Source organism: Perissodus microlepis, chromosome 8, assembly GCF_051167445.1.
Source record: "Perissodus microlepis isolate ML-2025 ecotype Zambia chromosome 8, ASM5116744v1, whole genome shotgun sequence".
Taxonomy (NCBI): Eukaryota; Metazoa; Chordata; class Actinopteri; order Cichliformes; family Cichlidae; genus Perissodus; species Perissodus microlepis.
This window is the reverse complement of record NC_140468.1, coordinates 5,529,532-5,548,747: the sequence shown is the minus strand read 5'-3', so window position 1 is coordinate 5,548,747 and position 19,216 is coordinate 5,529,532. Positions and strand designations below refer to the sequence as shown.

Below are 19,216 nucleotides of genomic sequence, written 5' to 3'. Positions count from 1 at the left end.
CTGGACAAATGCCAGTTTTGTCAGCCACAGGTGAAGTACCTCGGGCATATTGTGTCTGCCCAAGGCGTCTCTCCTGATCCGCAGAAGATTGAGGCTGTTACCACCTGGCCTCAGCCCCATGACCTAAAGTCTCTGAGATCGTTCTTAGGTTTCTGCGGATACTACAGGCGATTCATTGCTAACTATGCTGCCATTGTGAGACCTCTCACTGAACTGACCAAAGGCTATGCTCCGACACAAAAGAGCAAGAAAAAGAGTCCAGACATCAACAAGTCCTACTTGAAAGAGTCAGAACCCTTTGGAGATCGGTGGGATGACTCCTGTAGCAATGCCTTTCAGCAGATCATCCACTGCCTAACCCATGCACCGGTATTAGCCTTCGCTGATCCTACCAAGCCCTATGAGCTCCACGTGGACGCAAGCTTCAAAGGATTGGGGGCTGTCCTATACCAGCTACAAGAAGGGGACCTAAGGCCGGTTGCATTTGCCAGCAGGAAGTTAAGTCAGGCTGAGAAGAGGTACCCCATACATCAGCTGGAGTTCCTGTCATTAAAGTGGGCTGTGGTGGATCGCTTTCATGACTATCTGTATGGGGCGCGCTTTACAGTGCGAACAGATAATAACCCCTTGACTTATGTTCTGTCTACGGCAAAGCTCAATGCCGTGGGACACAGATGGTTAGCTGCTTTGTCCACATATGACTTCGATGTCCATTACAGACCAGGCAAGCATAACATAGATGCAGACATCCTCTCCAGAAACTTTGACACTGATGCTGAATGGGAGACTATACCGGAGGCAGCTGTTAAATCCATCTGCAAAAGAGTACAAGTTTCAGAAAGCTCAGGGTGCCCCACCAGATGTGTCGACCAAACTGGGGCTTCCCCGGAATGCATCCCTGACATCTATGCATTTCCTCTTACAATGGAGTTACAGTCACTGGAACACATCTCAAAAGCTGATCTCGCTAAGGAACAGAAAGAGGATTCAGTCATTGGTCCAGCGGTCAAAGCTGTCCAACAGAATTTATGGACAGGCAACAGTCCGGAGCTGTCGCTCCTAAAAAGAGAGAAAGATAAGCTGACCCTGCTGAGTGACGGTCTGCTCTATCGCATCACCAAACGTCACTCAGGGGAGGAGGTCCGTCAGCTAGTCCTGCCTAAGGTGTATCATGACGTTGTGTTGAGATCAGTACACAATGACTCAGGACACCTGGGCATAGAGAGAACTCTGGATTTACTCCGTCGAAGGTTCTACTGGCCCAGAATGTTGCAAGACGCTGAGGACCATATCAAAAGTTGTGGTGAATGTATAACACGCAAGACTCCTGCCCAGAGAGCCGCACCGCTTCATCAGATCTCCAGCAGTGGACCTATGGATCTGGTGTGCATTGACTTTCTCTCAATGGAGACGGATTCCAAGGGCATGAGAAATGTTTTAGTGGTCACCGATCACTTCACGCGCTACGCCCAGGCATTCCCGACCAAGAATCAGACGTCTCAAACAGTGGCCAAAACCTTAGTGGATAAGTTTTTCGTCCACTATGGTCTTCCGGCTCGTATCCATTCAGACCAGGGGCGAGACTTTGAGAGTCGTCTGATCAAAGACTTGTTGAAGAACATGGGGATACGGAAGTCGCGCACTACTCCGTATCATCCGCAAGGAGACCCTCAGCCAGAGCGGTTCAATCGAACGCTGCTTTCAATGTTGGGTACTCTAAGCACAGAAAAGAAACGTCAGTGGAGCCAGCATGTCCCTTATTTGGTCCATGCTTATAACAGTACAAAATGTGATGCAACTGGTTTTTCACCATACTTCCTAATGTTTGGCCGTGAAGCCAGACTGCCAGTGGACTTGTGCTTTGGGACCACAATTGACAAAGCTGAGGAAAGTCACTCACGCTATGTGTCAAAGCTTAAAGAAGATCTCCGTCAAGCCTACAAGCTAGCATCCGAGACGGCAGACAAAGTCCATCAGAAGAACAAAAAGGGCTATGACAAGAGAGTTTGTTTCCAGTCTCTAGAAATAGGAGACAGAGTCCTACTGAAGAACTGGGGTCTCAAAGGGAAGCACAAGTTGCAAACAAGATGGAGTCCAATACCTTACCAAGTTGTTGGAAAAATGCCCAACCTTCCTGTCTACCAACTAAAGAAAGAGAATGGGAGTGGTCGTCTGAAAACAATCCACAGAGACCATATCCTAAGTATTGGCCAGCATGTGAAATTGCCAATCCCTGAAGAAGGCGATAACTGTTGTGACAGACAAAAACCAAAGGGCAAGAAACCAAAGCAGGCCACAGTTGCATCTGACCCTCAGCTGTCACAGGATTCTGATTCATCCTCAGAGAGTGAATACTATGAGCCTCAGAGATACTACTACACTCAAGAAAGAGTGAGAGAAGCATTAAGACCGGCTCTTAGATCTCAAGCAGTGCCACAAGAGGATTGTGCAAGTGACCAGGATGACGTCAGTGATGAAACTGATTCTGATCAGCGCAGTGAAAAGGAGGAACTGCCACTGGAGGATGAAGACGTTAATCGGGACAGTGAGACTGAGCCCGACCACATGGTGGATATTCAGGAGGAGTCTGACCAAAATGAAGAAGATGATCAAGATTCTGCCCCAGAACCTGAGCTGGATCCCAGAACAGCCCGGTCTGCCAAAACTCAGAAACCAAATACACACCGTAATTTGTTGGGTGACACTCCTAAACTAAGGCCTAAGAGACAGATTAAACCAGTAGTTCGTTTAACCTATGATGAGCCAGGAAAAGCTAAAGATCAGCCTATCACTATTATACATAGAGGGGTTGTCATCACTATAGGCGAAGACTAAGAGCCATAGTAAGAAAAAAGGTCATCCCACTTCCCAAGTTCTTGTAGTTCCTTGGTAGTCTGTTGAGGACACCAGACATTTAGTGGGGGGAGGGTGTAACCCGGGTTAAAAAGATGCATAAATAGTAAAAGTGTAGTCTGAGAATATAAATATCAAAGAGTTCATTTATTTAAATTTTCTTGTATATTAAAAAGGTAAAAGTTCATGTCAAATGATTAAAAACATGTTTGCATTGTTTAAAATAAGTTATCTTTCTTTTCTTGTGAATTGTTTGTGAGAAATGTAATTTCCTACGGGGAAACGGTCTGTGAAGGTAACACAGGGTGGAGAAGGAAAAAAAAGAAAAGGAGAGCGCAAGGAGAGAGAGGGCGGTGGTGCGTGAGTTACACGGAGCATCCGGAGAAATTAGCTTGTTTTTATGTACTAGTAGTAAGTGTGTTTTGACTTTTCGGACAGATAAGTCACAGTGTCGGTAAGTTAGTGACATGACACGTAAAGTTTCGGCGTGAAGCTGCTGGACTGTGTGTTTTGTTTACTGCGGCCGTGCACGCATTAAGTTAAAGTGAGGCTAACCCAGCCGTTCGCTAATAAGGACTACTGTAGACTGCCGTTTCGCTAAAGTTGTGGAACGTAACAAGCTGCAGAGGATCGTTACCGAACTGGATAACGACGGACACACCCCAGATAGTCACTCTGAGTGCCCGCGTCACTCAGAGTACCTCTGGCAACGTGGGAAGCTAAAACGGGTAGCTTGTGGAGCACGTGGAGATCACAGACCTTCCTCATCTTTGTGCTACTGCATTCAGAGCGGAGTGTTTCTGAAGGAGCTGAAGACAACTTGTTGCCTGGATTAAGCTGGTGGGAATTGCACGTCTCACAAGGTACTGAGTTTATTTATTTATTTTTTGCTCATTGAGTGAAGAACTTCCGGTTGGGAGATCGTTTTGGATTTATACTGGAGCAATACAGGCCTGCAACGTAGGGTTTATCTCTGCCGGCTTTAGGTTTAGTTTGGGACTATAATTGTTTTATCACTGGTGGTTCACACTGTATATGTGGAGATTCTGTGTACAGTGTGTAAATTGCTGTGTGTGTGTTTTTTGGTTTGCCTGAATACTGAAATCTGCCATTTTATTATTTTCTTGTTTACATTGTTTGGTAAATTAAAGGAGGGTTGCAATGCTCTACTTTACATGGTGTATGACATGATTTACTGCACTATAGACACTAGTGTTCATTTTCGCGTGTAGTGCTACTGTTAAGGAATAAGCTTCATTGATCCCAGAAACAAAAGAGAAGTTAATTTAAAAATATCGTACGAGAGTACACTAGAAAAGAACCCAAAGCCCATTTATTTAATGGTATTGAGTAAATGAGGGCTACATTTATGTATAATTAAAGTGGTGAATCAGTGTCATTTTCTTCACATTGCGCTGAAAAAATAGTGGAACAGAATCATATAAGTGACTGTTTGGGAACAAAAGCTGTTGTAAGTGTGTACTCTATTATTGCGCAAGGCTAAATGTGCATTGACACCTGAAGACTTGTGTTGGTTATTGTATTCACAAGAGCCACAAGAAACACACACCAGTGAGTGATACGTGTTGTCTCACAGCTGTTGTTCATTTTAAAGGTGTTACATGAGGTTTGGGTCAGGGTTCTATGCACGCCACTTCAGGTCTTGCACAACAATGTGTACCCGGTGTCCAAAAAGAAACGGTTATTTTCATGTTGAAACAAAAACGGGGCTACTACTGTTCGCTAGCAAAAATGCTAGCAAACTACTGTTCGCACATGGTCTGAATGTTAGCTTGCAGACAGATTCAACACTACTAACATATTTTTTGGATTGTCACCTCACTGTCTGTTTTGGGGTTTAAAAGTCGTAGCGAGGTCAGATGGCAAAGATCCTCGAGGTCGACACAGACACAAATAACCAGTCAAAATCTGTAATTTATGTCACCTTTTGCGCAATGTAGTTCTTTTACCAACCAGCAATCTGTTTAATAATCCAAAAACAGATGTAAGTATGAAATACAGCTCTGTGAAAGTCTTGAGTCACCCCTCATTTCTTTGGACTTTACTTGGAAAATGGGACATGGCACGTGACACGTGCAAACATACATGGGAATATAGAACAGAAGGCAAAAGCTGAATTTGTACACTTTAGAGCAATATTTGGTTTGACTAACTTTATTCCTCAACACAGCATGAACTATTGGTTTCTTAATATTTCTTGAAGTATTCTTCAGGAATAGTTCTCCAGGCTTCTCAAAGGAATCCCAAAGATGTTTTTTTGGATGTTGGCTACTTTTTGTTTCATCCTTTGTCAGGGTGCTTTGATAATGTCGAAGTCTGGGGAGATCAATCAATGACTGATAGTGTTTCATTGTATGTTTTTCTATTTAGGTATGCTTTAGTGTGTTTGGGATTGCCATACTTAATGCATGTTGGATCAAAATACCTTTCTGCATTCATAATTTCATTACATAATCAAATGTGAAAACATCTCTAACGCCACTGACTAAAATGCAGCCATAAAACAGTGGTTTACAGCTGGCTGTAGATGCTCACTATCGTACCTATTCCGTGACCTCGGTTTTCAGATGCTTTTAATCTCCTTCAGGTAATTTTTTTAAGGACACACGACACACCATGCCAGGATATGCCTGGCTTGTAGTTAATATCTCTTTGAGAATCACCTTGCTGGTGCAAAATTAGAATTTTATGTCTGTCAAACTGTGTTACCTTTGGCCTTTTTGGAGATTTTTACTTTGTTAGAAGTAACAAAGTACCTAAAGATTAAAAAAATTACAAATTGATTCTAAGTTGTTTGTCACATGTAGACACAACAATGGTTCGTGCTGTGAGTTTGGTGCCTTTTATATGCTTAACCAATTCATAGATCAGAGCTGAAACATTAAACCAAAATAAAGAAAGAAAACATTCCTCTGAAAATGGACAGAGAAAGGACTGGACTAACAGTGAGTGAAGAAAGCAGCCAATTTGCAAACTTTCAGAAAGCCTGGACAACTATTGCTCAAGACCACCTCAACAGGTCTGGCTCCTTGGAAGCAAAATAAAAAGAAAGTAGAGGTGGCTTAAGACTTTTGCACAGTGCTGTATGAAAAACAAAACATGAAGACTGTTTGAGTGTTTATTCCTACATACCAGACACGAAGTAAGCTGACAGCCCACTTGCAAGAAGCACTGGTTGAACTTCCAGTAAATAAATATATAGTGTATACTGCAAAGTACAACTGAGCTCTGTGTATTGATTTGTGTTTTGTCCTGTATAAGTAATAGCATGAGTAGAGCTAATGTGTTTTCCATCATGCCTTCTGTGTGAACAGTTTTGGAGCTTCATGAGATAAAACACTATTCATCTCTTTCTTTGTGCACCGGTTGAACAGGCCTTAAAAGTGTGTTGCTGAAGTATGTTTTAACTCTTGTCCATAGTGTGTAATGAATTATAGCATGTTGCTAAGATGCATGCAAATATTGATTGGTTTTTTTTCCTTTTTGTTTCCTCAGTCCAGCTTCACTCTCCCATACACCACCAGCGCCACTCTCCAGTATCGCAGCGCCACTCGCCCATTCCACAGCGCCATTCTCCAGTCCCGCCTCCGCCGCACCACTCTCCTATTCAGCAGCGACGCTCTCCGGTGCTGCAGCGCCTCTCCCCGGACATGCACCGCCGCTCACCCCTGCTGGACGTGAACGATGGACCAGCCTCTTACTCCTGCCGACCACCCAGCCAGCACCTACGAGCCAGCTTTCAGGGTCGTCGTAGTTACTCAGAGGTTGCCGATCCATCAGCTTACCAGTGCCCGCCCCGCTTCTCTCTGGACCCAGTTTCCACCCTGCCGAAACCTCGGCCCTACATTGAGAGCTACGCAAAACAGCAGTCCCAACACATAGGCTCTCCCCACAGTAGACTGCAGCACAGAGGGTCCCCATCTCCCCATCAAGGTGGCGGAGGGGGAGACGGAGGCCATGACGAGAGCTCCATGCGCCACTCCAGAGAGATGCCATTTCCACTGTCAGAGGTGGCCCACCTTCACTTTGAGCCCCCTCCTCCTTCCACACCAGCCCCTCAACCACCACAATCCTCAGAGGATGAGGAGGAGTGGACCTGTCCGCATCCCATCAGCCCTCCGAGGACACTGGGCGTGCTCTCTGCTGCAGTGCCCAGCGGTGTCATGAGGGGCCCAGCGTCCTGCTCAGCCTTTCCCGTCCCTCAGAGGTCTAACACCCTCACCTGTCACCCGCAGCCAGGGTACATGTCAGCAGAGCATGCTCAGTCCTGGCCTTCAATCAATGTGAGTTTAAATAAAGTTTATTACATATATGTAAACCATAAACATTAGACCTGATGCATGTTTGCATTACTTTAAAAACATTAACTAGCACTCGGTGTCAATTTTATCAGTGCTGCAGTTGTCGCAGACCCATTTTTAAAATTTCCACTAAGGGTAGCTTGCTCATGCTTAATCATCTTAAAGTCCGTGCCATAGTTCCTTTAAATTAACATTAAAAAAAATATTGAGAAATACATTTCTCAGCTTTCTTGTGAGAGACTAGAAGTTTGATACCAATCTTATGACTTTGCATTTAATACAGAGATGGAGTTAAGATGTGCTTAGACAAACTTAGCAAAAAGGGGGAAACAGCTTACCCAGACGTGTGTGAAGTTAAACCACATGCCTAAAAACAATCCTTCAGATATGAAAATGTACATATTTTAATTATTTAACCTACACAGAAAAAAAACAAATCCATATTAGGATATAATAAAAAGTCATCTAATCCTTACCAGGTTAACCTTGGATGAACAGTAACACATGCTATATTACACCATGTCATTATTTATCTAAAGGAAAACGAAGCCAAAATGCAGAAACACTATGGGTAAAACATTCACGATAATTGCCAGTCTTCCTGGGAGTAGACATCCTACGAAATTCACCCCAAGGTCAGACTGTTCAATGCTCAGAGAACCTGCAAAACAACCTCAGACTCTTCAGGCCTCGGTTAGTGTGTTAAATGTGAAACTTCATGACAGAACAATTAGAAAAATAGAAAAAGAACATGGAGGCATAAGTACATGGTGGACATGTTTGGCCACAATGCCCAGCACTTCCGTTTAATAAAAAACAAAGTCACCAGATCATTACAAACACCAGACACCAAATCTCAAGCACGGTAGTGGAGTCATGATGATTTAGACTTGACCTGGGCAACCTGCAGTCATGTCCTCTCCATGCTTGAGTACTCTAGATAAAAAAAAGTGAGGCCAATTGTTCAACAGCTGAAGTTTAGCTAAAATTGGATCATGCAAAAGAACAATAATCCCAATCACAGCAGCAAACCAACAAAGGAATGGGTGAAAAAGAAAAAAAATCAAGGTGTTGCAGTGGTCGAGCCAAAATTAACTGAAGTGAAATGCTGTGGACCTTAACACACAGAATGACCTTAACATGAACTTAAGACCTCCAAGACCTTAACAGAGCTGTGCATAAATAAATACTCAAAAGACTCAGTTAACTGAATCATTGTTGTTTGAAAAAGTGGGGGAGCCCTCTGAAAATATGAAGTCATGCATAAAATAATAAGGTTTCAGGTTATACTTGGTTTGTCATATACTTCTTACATAGTTTTTCTTGAATGAATAATAACATGGAGTAATGTCACATACTGATGTTCTTCTGAAATTAATATTTAAATAATTTTAGAACCAGATTATTTTTTTTATTGTTGTCCTGATAATTAGTAACTGAGCTGGTCTGCTGTTTATTCTACTTGCACTCTCAAAGCACTTTGTTACACTGTGATGAATGTGTTAGAAGCAACTCCAGGTTCAGTATCTTGCCAGAGGATATTTTGGCATGCAGACTGGAGCAGCAAGGGATTGAACCACCAACCTTCCAATTAGTGGATGTCCCGCTCTACCCCTGAGCAACAGCCGCTGAATAAATGAAACAATTTCCTCTAATATTTTCCAGGTTAGAAAGATTATTCACCAAAACAGACCAAAACAAACTGTGTTCATGTGTTGTTGGCAGAACAAGTCCTAACAACAGTTATGTCACATTTGTGTTAGAGAAGAAAGACACCCTACATTTTGGTTAATTGACATTCAATTAGACGTGTTGGTGACTGTATTTAATTCATGATAGCACAAGTCTGCTTATTTCCCCCTCTGTCCACATTTTAAGATAAACTGACTATACTGAGGCGTATTTGTGGTGTTTATAAAGCCACAAAGTCCTCAGATGGAGAAGGCTGAAGAGAATAGATGAGTCAGTGAAAAGTCAGACTTTTACACATGAAGCCGCAGTTCTTTTCCGATTTCCTACTGACAATCTTGATTTTCTTTAACCATGATGATGCACGTTCCTTAACCTTTAAAGGGAATCCACTGATTTCCCCCCGACTACAGAGTGTTTACAGTTCCACGTTTGTATTATTGCATTTTCAGTGGGACAAAAACATAAAAAATTACCTCAAACTATGTCACTTGAGTCAGTGTTGGCTAGGTGTGAAGATGAAACTACTTCCTTTTTGAGGGTAAAGGACAAAGAGTACACTCTATCTAAAGTACAGATGTAACCAGTGTAACGTCACTCATTGTTTTATGAAATCCAGTTCTAAGTCATCATGAGTAAACTGTGGATCTGACTAAACAGCACTTGAAACCAGCAACGGAGACCATAACTTATAGGTTGTTTTTCATAGACTTCTATGAAATCACACTTCTTATTTGAAAAAAAATCACAGGAGTCACCCCCTGCTGGACATAAAAAGGACTACACTTCCACATTTGCAAGTATTTGCCTGTTTTTCGACATCCATCGTCTCTACAGTTTATGGGATGTTGACTACAGAAGCTCCTTTTAACGTAGCTAACCTAAACTGTGGCTCATCACTGGATTGCAGTGGTTTCACTGGGTACTTTTGACAAGCAGAGAGAGAATGGGCTTAGAAACACACCACATATGATCTGAAAGCTCTAAATATAAAGGGGAGCTCTTATGCTAATTTCAAATGCCATATTTTTAATTCTTGGACTCTACTAGTGTAGCATGACTCACAATTTTACAAAAAATCTCATACCAGCTTTGGTGTAGTCACTCAGTTCATCCACTTCCTGAAACAAGCTGTTGTAACTGCCTTCCCCCTGCCCTTTCAGGCAAGCTTGAACAGCAGGTAGGTGGAACTATTGTGCTCGCAGCCAGAGCTAAGGATATCCCTTCTCTTCAAAATCATAATCAGCCAATAATAGCACTGAGAGCAGACTAAAGTCTGAGCTTTAGGCGTATTAGGATTAATTGTAAATCTGCTGGCCTCATTATTTGAAATATAATATCAGTATTCACTGCTGTAGCAGTGTATATATACAGTCCCAGGTACTACAGCCTCAGATGAGCAACTGTGTCATTATTTATTTCTACATACAAAAGTAGTATGTTGAAAACTAAGTACACGCTTACTGTTTCCCTATTACATAGAATTAAGAGGCTAATCAAGTAATCAAATACAGGTATTTAATTGATCGTTAGCAAGTCATACAGCAGCTTTAACGTCAAGCAATCGCTCTGTGTATGACTTTTTCAGTTTCTCACATCATTGTGGAGGAATTTTGGTCCCCAGTGAATTCTTTATTATGTGGTAATATGCAAAACCTTAGTACTGAAAGAGGGTGTACTTCAGTACTTTCTTTTTCGTATGAGAGAAAAAACTCATAGCAGGTCCTCTTTAGCGTTAAATCATGAGGATCACGATGTACTTAAGCAACAAAATCAACAAAAAAGAAACTTGAAGCTGGTACTGATGTTAAGTCGCCCTTATTAAGAAAGCAAATACACATATTTCTCACAATTGTGAACTAATATTTTTCTAATATATTAAATCCACCTGGGTTTACTACAAGTTTGTCTCTTTTTAAAAACCTTTTGCGTAAGCCTGAATTGATCGCTTACCCTGCAATGATGAAACTGCGAATCTGCCTCCCACAGACTGACTAATACTATCCTGTGAAGTGAGTACGCTGAGGACTGCATGTGATTTGACCTGATAGTGACTACATGTCCATACCTGTGTGTGTGTGTGTGTGTGTGTGTGTGTGTGTGTGTGTGTGTGTGTGTGTGTGTGTGTGTGTGTGTGTGTGTGTGTGTGTATTGCAGCTCTGGATGGAGACCGAAGAGAGTGACATGAGGAGCTGCCCTCTCTGCCAGCTGATATTCCCGGTCGGTTACCCTGACGATGCCCTCATCAAGCACATCGACTCCCACCTGGAGAACAGCAAGATATGATTGTCATGGCAACCAGCCCGCGCACATCTGCGCTCTCTTCTTATAGATTATGTAAGAGATTAGCAGACCTGGCTAGAGAGGAAGTCAAATGTACACAAACAAGCCATCCATTTAGGGTGTGAACCAGTTAGCTGCTGTGTGTGTGACGCTATAGGTAGAGATGCAAAGTGGCGCAGAGGTTTATTTTATTTTGGAGGAATTTAAAAATAGGTCTACATGCAGAGTCCCTTACTGATTGCCCTGAAGACAGATCTGCCTGTATAATCACTGGCTCTGGTTGATGCTATTTGTTTAAAAGTCTTGTTGTGCAGTGTTCAGGCAATTTAGGGTATTGTGTTGTCTTTTTTTTATTATTATTATTATTATTCTTTTTTCTTTTTCCGCTAAAGTGTGGATTTGATTTAGCAAAGTAAATTGTGAGAGGCACACTGGCAGGTTCAGGGGCTCTGCATGCCAAAATGTTTGTCCAGCAGTAAAAGTTCAGGGAGCTATGGCGCAACTATTCTCACCACTTAGCTTTAAATATTCCTGCTTGGAAATTTTCTATCTCGCACAGACACACACATACACACACAGACGAGCACTGCAGTTTATTTTACAGAGGAACCTGCGCAGTAAGTGCCAAGGACAATGCCCTGGTAGAAGCTGGTCTAATGAGATGATCAGACAGCCATACGAAAGCATGCGGGGAAAGTCGTTTTAAGTTTCTGACACCGAAGGAAGGAAATGCCAGTTTCACTTCTCTGAAACAAGGAAGTATGGCAGTTAAGAAAGTATAAAACATTCCAGTCTTTCATTTCATCTGCTGAGAAAAAAACTGACAAACTGGAGAACATGAATCAGAAAGGATGTCTGAGTGAGCCAGAAAGCTCCAAATTTTGTGTTTTGATATTGCCCTGCAGGGCGGGGCACCGATGAAGATACTTTAAGAGGAGGGAAATTTTAGTCAGTATATACCTTTTATGCTTGCAGCCTGTTCAAATCGTATCTTAGCCCTTTCAGTTAGCATAGTCTATACAATGTATCAGTTTTCAGTCCCTATATATATTTTCAATATGTAATTTACTATTTATATTGTCTATCTGTAAGGCAAAAAATATGAAGTTATATTTTTGCAAATGTCAACACACCACATGTCTCATGCTGGTGAAAAAAAATCTTTCCCATGTGCTTACATGCTGCTACACACAGCAGACTCAAAGCTCAAAATCCCACCGAATGGGATACTTTCTGTACAAAGAATATCAACTGGGATTCTTCTCAGTCTTCCTCGAGATCTGACCTTCGTAAAAGATTGATGTCACGACTGCCCAGACCGCCCAACAAAAAACTAAAACACACAGCTGGTTGCATGAGATCAAGACATCTGACCTGCTTTGAAGAAAAAGTGGCAGGCTTTTTAGTGTACTATTTTTACTGTCTCAGAGATCTGACATCAAAAACACCATCGCCAATCAGCAAAGTTATCTCTCCAGGGTTTAAGCAAAGACGAGACTCTTCTTTTGATACATGTGTTTAATTTTTACCACAAGGGAACTCAAGATCTCTTTGTGGGACCTGAACTTTTTGAACACAAAAAGTGAAAACAAAAACAACAAAACACAGTTACACTGATGTCAGCTAATCCGAGGCTTTCAGTTACATGTGCAGTTTCTAACGTATGGGGATGTCCCTACAAAGCCAACCATGCATCTCAACCGGTTTGAAGTTACTGAAGAGAGGAACGCAGCAGATTAGAGCACACAGGGCAGTGACTGTGACCGCAGGATGATGATGGACGTGTACCATAATGTGACGCACTCTTTAGCAAATCACTGAATCACTGCAAACTCTGGATGCTTTGAGTTTCCTGTGAATGTTTAGAGGAAAGAGTTTTCCAAATGGATCAAAGAAATACCAGTTTAAAGGATGACTCTGGTTTATTACCACTTGCCTCTTAATTTATCAGGTTTTAATATTTATTATTGGTTCTGATGACCCTGCAATCATCTGCTTCACTGCTGAAAATTCAAAAAATCTTACTAATCAATCAAGCTCTCTCAGTTTTCTCAATATTTTGAACACTGGCATTTTTTAAATGTTGCATGCCATAAGCTGACTTCAATTGATCACTGAAATTTATTTTTAAAACGTTAGCGACGGACTCAACAGTAAAGTTCTGAGGCATTAGCAAGCTAGTTAACTTATTAGCATACCACCAGGTTTAAATTTTAACAGATGTGTTTGCACTGCTGAGTTCTGCAAAGTTCATATTCTAACTGAAGAGGTTAAATCAAAGGTACTTGCTGGTAGTCACTCGGTGAAATTGGTTGCAAAACGGTATATAAGGCGCTACACCAAAAGCCTCCTTGTGATTGTCTTGTAGTGTAGGAGATTGCCGTCTTCGTCTACTTTGGATGGAAGACACAGACTTGTCTGTAAAGCTTTGCCAACTACTTGGTAATTGGTAGCAGAACTGAAAACTGCAATGCAAAACAGAGAATCAGGCTATTTGCCTTCAAAGTAAAATTTGCGTCATTTGAAACGTGTCGGTTTCAGTGGTAAAGTACAGCTTTTACTTTGAAGGCAAACGTTCTCCGTTTCTGTTTTGTGTCGCACTTTTTCAAGTTTCGTTACTGCTAAGTGGTTAGTTAGAGAAGTTGGCATCCTCCAGTGACCACAGCAGTATATTAGTGACCAAAGCAATCACAGGGAGGTTTCTGTTGAAAAACCCTCTTTGTGATCGACTTCCACTGACAACAACAAGCAACGTCCTGCATACACTCACTAATCGATCTGGGGATGTAAATGTTTTAGTTAGTGACTCTAATCTGCCGGTCACTGTGCTGATAAACGTCTTCAGCACTGTAAAATTAGCAATTTGATCCAAAACAATCACATCTTTCAAATCCAAATAAAGTGGATCTGGTGCCTAAGCCTTACCAACAAGCCAGCAAACCTTAAAAACTGCACCAGATGAGACTCAAACACATCTACCAGCACTTACTTTTGCATCGGGTGACTCTTGATGCTTTTTTTGCTGTTTTAAAGTGGAAATTATAACTCAGAAAAAGTCACCATCCACTGCTACAGACTTAAAATGCTTAAGTGTTTTAAATATAGTGCTGAAGATTTTTATTTATTGATTATTATTATTATTATTATTATTATTGGCATTGCAAGAGAGCAGAGCAAGGTTAGAAAGTCATTATGATAACAGTCACTCAGCATTATCACACCTTTTTCAAAATGTATTTAAATAAAGAAAGCATGTATATAGTACACATCTGGAATCTCCAATGAGCGGCAACACAAGCTGTCGTCTGAGCTCATCTTGATTGTCTAAAAGCTTGTCGTAGACAGGAATCTGTTACATTTTAACCTTACCTTCCATTTTACGTGAGTGTGTTACAAGCTGTGGTTCTGTAACTTTGTTACTTTTGAATTTTCTTGATCTAAAATTGAATGTAAAAAAAACCTGTCTGATTTACTTTAAACGCTCTGTGTTGTTGTGTCGTTTGCATGAGGTGTTAACAGGGGTCTTTCAGCGGCGAGGTCATTGTCATCTTGTAGTTCAAATGCATTCCATGGATGATTCATTTTCTTTCTTTTCTTTTTAAAATAGGAGCAAGGTGGGGGGGGTGAAGAGAGCTCTATTTAACACCTCTGCTAACCAGTTTCCTGGGGGAAAACCTAAAAACTATTAAGAATTTCACAAGAAAATGGTCAGGTTCAGAGAAGTTCAAAATAAGTGCATGTAGCAGATTTCCTTAATTATTGCATAAAATTGATGACGGCTTGTGTTTCCTGCCCAGTCTGATACTTAAGAACAGGGAAGTGATTACAAACTTATTGATGCTAAAAAAGAACTGAATTAAAATAAACCAGAATTGTCCTTTAAAACTGCATCCTGAGGTTTACAGTAACTTCAGAGCAGTTCTTGACCATTAAATCGAAGAGGGCTTTCATGGCTCCAGAGTATTCTATATACTGTCTGTACAGTTTGTAACTATATCACTCTGTGTACAATATTTAAAGCTGTGTATAGACAGAATTTTTTGCAAGTGTGTAATACTAATGAAACGTGTACTCTATTACTCAACAACTTCAAATTGGAGTGTCTGTAAATCAGTATATACACATAATCCTAATCAACACCACACTAAATATGAATTATATGTGAGTTACATGCCAGTACTACCCTACAACTTTACTCACTACTTACTTTTACTCACTAAGTAGCGGTACTTTCTATATTCAAGTGATATCCAAAAACACGGTTGCAGCTTTCAGAGAAAAACCTGTGTTTGTCTTAAAGTTTCGGTCCTTACAGAAACTTTTTGACACATTTTTTTCCGACTTGACTGATAATTCAGCAACAACACGAGAATCAAAACATGCACAGCTGTTTGTCTTTGTGGAGGAAGATGATGCGATGTTGCACCATAAAGTATTTGTGCAGCAGTAGAAAACTGCAAACCAGTACAGTAGTACATGATAAACTTTAATGTAAAGGGGACCTATTATGCTTATCCTTTTTTTTATAGTGGATGTTCATCTTTAAACGTGACCAAAGTTTCAAATAATGAGGTCTGTGTAGGTACAAGAAATCCCTTCGAGCCAAAAGCTCAGGCATTTTAGCAAGGCACCTTTAGTTTTTGAGGGGCAGCCAATCAACAGAAAGCTGCTTTAAAGTGTGCAGGACAGGATGTAATGACATAGTTTCAGATAGAAGTCCAGTATAAAGTGAATTTTAATGAAAGGTCAATCATGCAATGTTACTCCAGTAGAGTCCAAAATAGCATAATATGTCCCCTTTTAGTTAAAACATGATTAAATCACTAAGATGTGTACTTTTTCTTATGACTGAGGACCTATGTTGGCTCAGAACCAAAGAAAATAATTTCCTGTCGTTTCAAAAACTGAGGGTTTGCTTGGCAGGTAGTTCATGTCATGTATGGGAAGATACTGCACTGTGGTTCATGCTGTCTTGTGCTCAACCACAAACGTTTTGGCCAGCAGCAGCGGTGCAGAATGATCACACCCTGCATGAGTTCACAATGCGATGCACACGGATGTTCACACAACAACACATTCGCGCATGTACGATCCGCCCCGAGGCCCACCGAGTGAAGTTTAGAATCGCTGGTTCAGGGTTTTAAATGTTTAATTTCTGGTTTTTGTTTCCACCAGCTGCCATGGTTTAAAAAGTCAACGTCAAAAGCTAAAATCATAGCGCTTTCTTCTTATTTCTCGTGTTTTAACAGCAAACTGGCTCCTTTGGTTTACTCAGGAGACTAACAAAGACAGAAAAAAAGATCAGCTTTGCCAGCGTTAAAGATTAAATAGATTTATTTGTCATGAAATCTCAGTCTAAATTTATTTCAGATTTACTCAGGAGACACATAGCTAGGTCCAACAAAGAGCTGCAGCTGAAATCAAGTCAGTTTTCTGTTCTCGTGTAGCTCCACTTGCCCATAAGTAACTATGTGAGTCAGGTTGTCTAAATGCGAAACCTTCATTGCACATGGAGACCTCGGCACTAATGAACTCTCCGCAACACTAATGAGAACTAATATTTATGTGTTTAAGTAATGTGTGGTGGAGCAACACTGCTGGCATTCAACAAGTTTAATGAACACAAAGAAAACAACCACAGAGCCACACAAAGAGACCGCTTTTCTTTCTCCATCTCAATCTCTCTGTTTGTAAATATTCCACTAAATAAACTGAAACTTGCACTGAAATGAAGTGTGATCGTGCTTCTTTATGCTCGCACCGTGATGTCATTTCCTCAGCTCCATTTCACATCCTGTTTTCGTTGACCAGTATTAATTTTAGAGCTCCAGTTGCACATTGGAGCTACAGGTGTTGTGAAGATAAACTGCATGTTTTTCTGCGATACAGAAAAACCTTCAGAGGTGCAAATACTGCTCTGGAATTTAAAACTATGATAAAATAACTGTTTTCTGTGTAAAAAGCAGTTAAAATGTAGACACAAAAGTGTAAATTATGGCTTTACATAAGAATGCAGCTAAACTAGAATAGAAATTAGTATTTAAAGCTTTAATTTCTTGCAATAGAACACAGATTTCCAACAAGTATGTAAAAGGAAGCATGAATATTTGTTTTAGAATAACGTAAACCTACTGAGCATGAAAGACCGTGTTCACCTCTTGGTGCATGTTGTGCCCGTGACGCGCGCTGTAATGATTTTATATCCTTGAAACATGCAAAAGGTGCATAAACACAAACATAAGCTGTGCTGTTGTTGTGCTTGACGAGTCCTTGAGAGCAGAAATTATGCTGTTAGTTTCAGTCAGCAGAGAAGCTGTTTTTGCTACAGAGTGAGCCGAGATCATTGCGAAAATACATCGCACCTTCATCACCGTGTAAGACCTCTCTGATGTTGTGGGTATGACACGCTGCAGAGGATCAACTTAAAAAGAAATACACTGACAGAGACCTCAAACAGTTCTGTCTCTTAATGTGATGACAGCTGATAAATTGTGTTTTCTATGAGTCACTGAGATACATCTAATCTTTCTTAATTATATGTTTTAAAAGAGGATGAAGTTGCAGCAACTGATGTGTTAGAAAACATCACGAAATATACATGTCCAGTCATGTAACTACAGCCTTTATAAATATTTAGGTAAATATTTTTATGGGACGTTTAATGTTACGGGAGGGAGGCTGAGGGCTATTTACTGATAACTGATGTCAGTTTTTCACAAATGCCAGAACAGAATTTTGTTAAGGAAACCATGAATACGTTTTTAACCCAGAAAATCAGTAGCAGCGACTTTTCAAGAGTTTATCTGCACGTCAGGTGTCATTACTTTAAAACAGATCAATCGGTTTACTGGAAGTGCTTCTGACGCAGAAAACGTCGACGCTTTTAAGATATGAAAACACTGGAGGTCGTTTTGTTTACTTTAAATCATAGCCTCCATCCTTCAGCCGCCAGCTCTCTTACCAAGTTTGTTTCCTACGTCTTTTGCTCTGCGCCGCTAACCTCAATGCTTAGACTACCTCAGGAAAAAGAAAAATGCACCCACCCATCCGGGCCACAAAACCACAAACTCTGTTAAACTTATGAGAAGCTATATATGCAGCAGGCCTGCAGAGAGAAGTAACAGAGAAAAACCACACGAACTTTGTCAATAAGCGATGAAAAGCTGCGCTTTCTGTTCACTGATAAAAAACACAACAACTTCTCTTTGTACTTAGACGCTCTCAAACAAGAGCACACCTCAAGATAGTTTAAATACACACCGACATGCACGCATGCCTCTCATAGATCTATACATATACACATTACAGAGAGAGAGACACATGATTCTTAGAGGCCTTTTCTTTTTCAATACTTTGCTGAATTTGGCTTTAGGTAAAGAGGTTAACTGTGCTGAAGCTGCTGGACCTGTGAGCAGGGTTAGACCTGAAGCTCAAATTGCACTTTGACCCCATCTTCCTAACAGGGTTATATGAAAAAAAAATGATTCAGTAGCAATAAATGAAGGCTTCGTTGGTAGTTTGGTAGCTTGCGATGATCTCATACTGGCAGCTTAGGTATCCAGCGCCTTTGATGTCAGAGGTGACATTTTCTGGACTGAAAAATAAACCTGGTTTAAATTTATCTCCTGTGCTCATTTCCTGCTATTTTTTTCCGGGGCTCTGCTAGTGTAGCTTTGTATGACTCACAGTTCAAAATAATTGCATCTTATACTGGACGTTGGTGAAGCCCTTCGGTCAATCCACTGTCTGAAAATCTTCTTTTAATCGGCTTCCCCATGTAAGCACCGGGTGGTAGTACGTGGGTGGACTTCTGTGGTCAGCTAAATTATGATGATGGTGTTAGGGGTATCCATTCTCTCTGACATCACACAGATTCAAAAGAAGAAAAAGTGTCTGAAACCAAGTACAACTCTGCAGCCTCACCTTTAGACTCAGGAAAAGAATGATAGGTCGCCTTTAAATGCAATCATATGGATTCTAAACCGTACAATCAAAAGAAGTGCTAAAAATATCAGGTCTGGAAAACACAAAACACAAAAGTTTTGTGTCTGCACAGCGGGCTTTTGCAT

At 40.9% G+C, this 19,216-nt stretch overlaps 1 protein-coding gene across 1 annotated transcript in view; it reads left to right on the top strand.

Moving 5' to 3' along the window:
- The window catches only part of tbkbp1 (TBK1 binding protein 1), an 81,864-nt gene extending 64,988 nt beyond the window's left edge, over positions 1-16,876 (top strand). Inside the window, exons 9-10 of the mRNA XM_084937168.1 lie at positions 6,370-7,157; positions 11,022-16,876. Coding sequence (XP_084793294.1) covers positions 6,370-7,157; positions 11,022-11,150 — 917 coding nt within the window. The 3' untranslated portion in view covers positions 11,151-16,876. The remainder of the gene's footprint in view (positions 1-6,369; positions 7,158-11,021) is intronic.
- Positions 16,877-19,216: the final 2,340 nt, after the last annotated feature.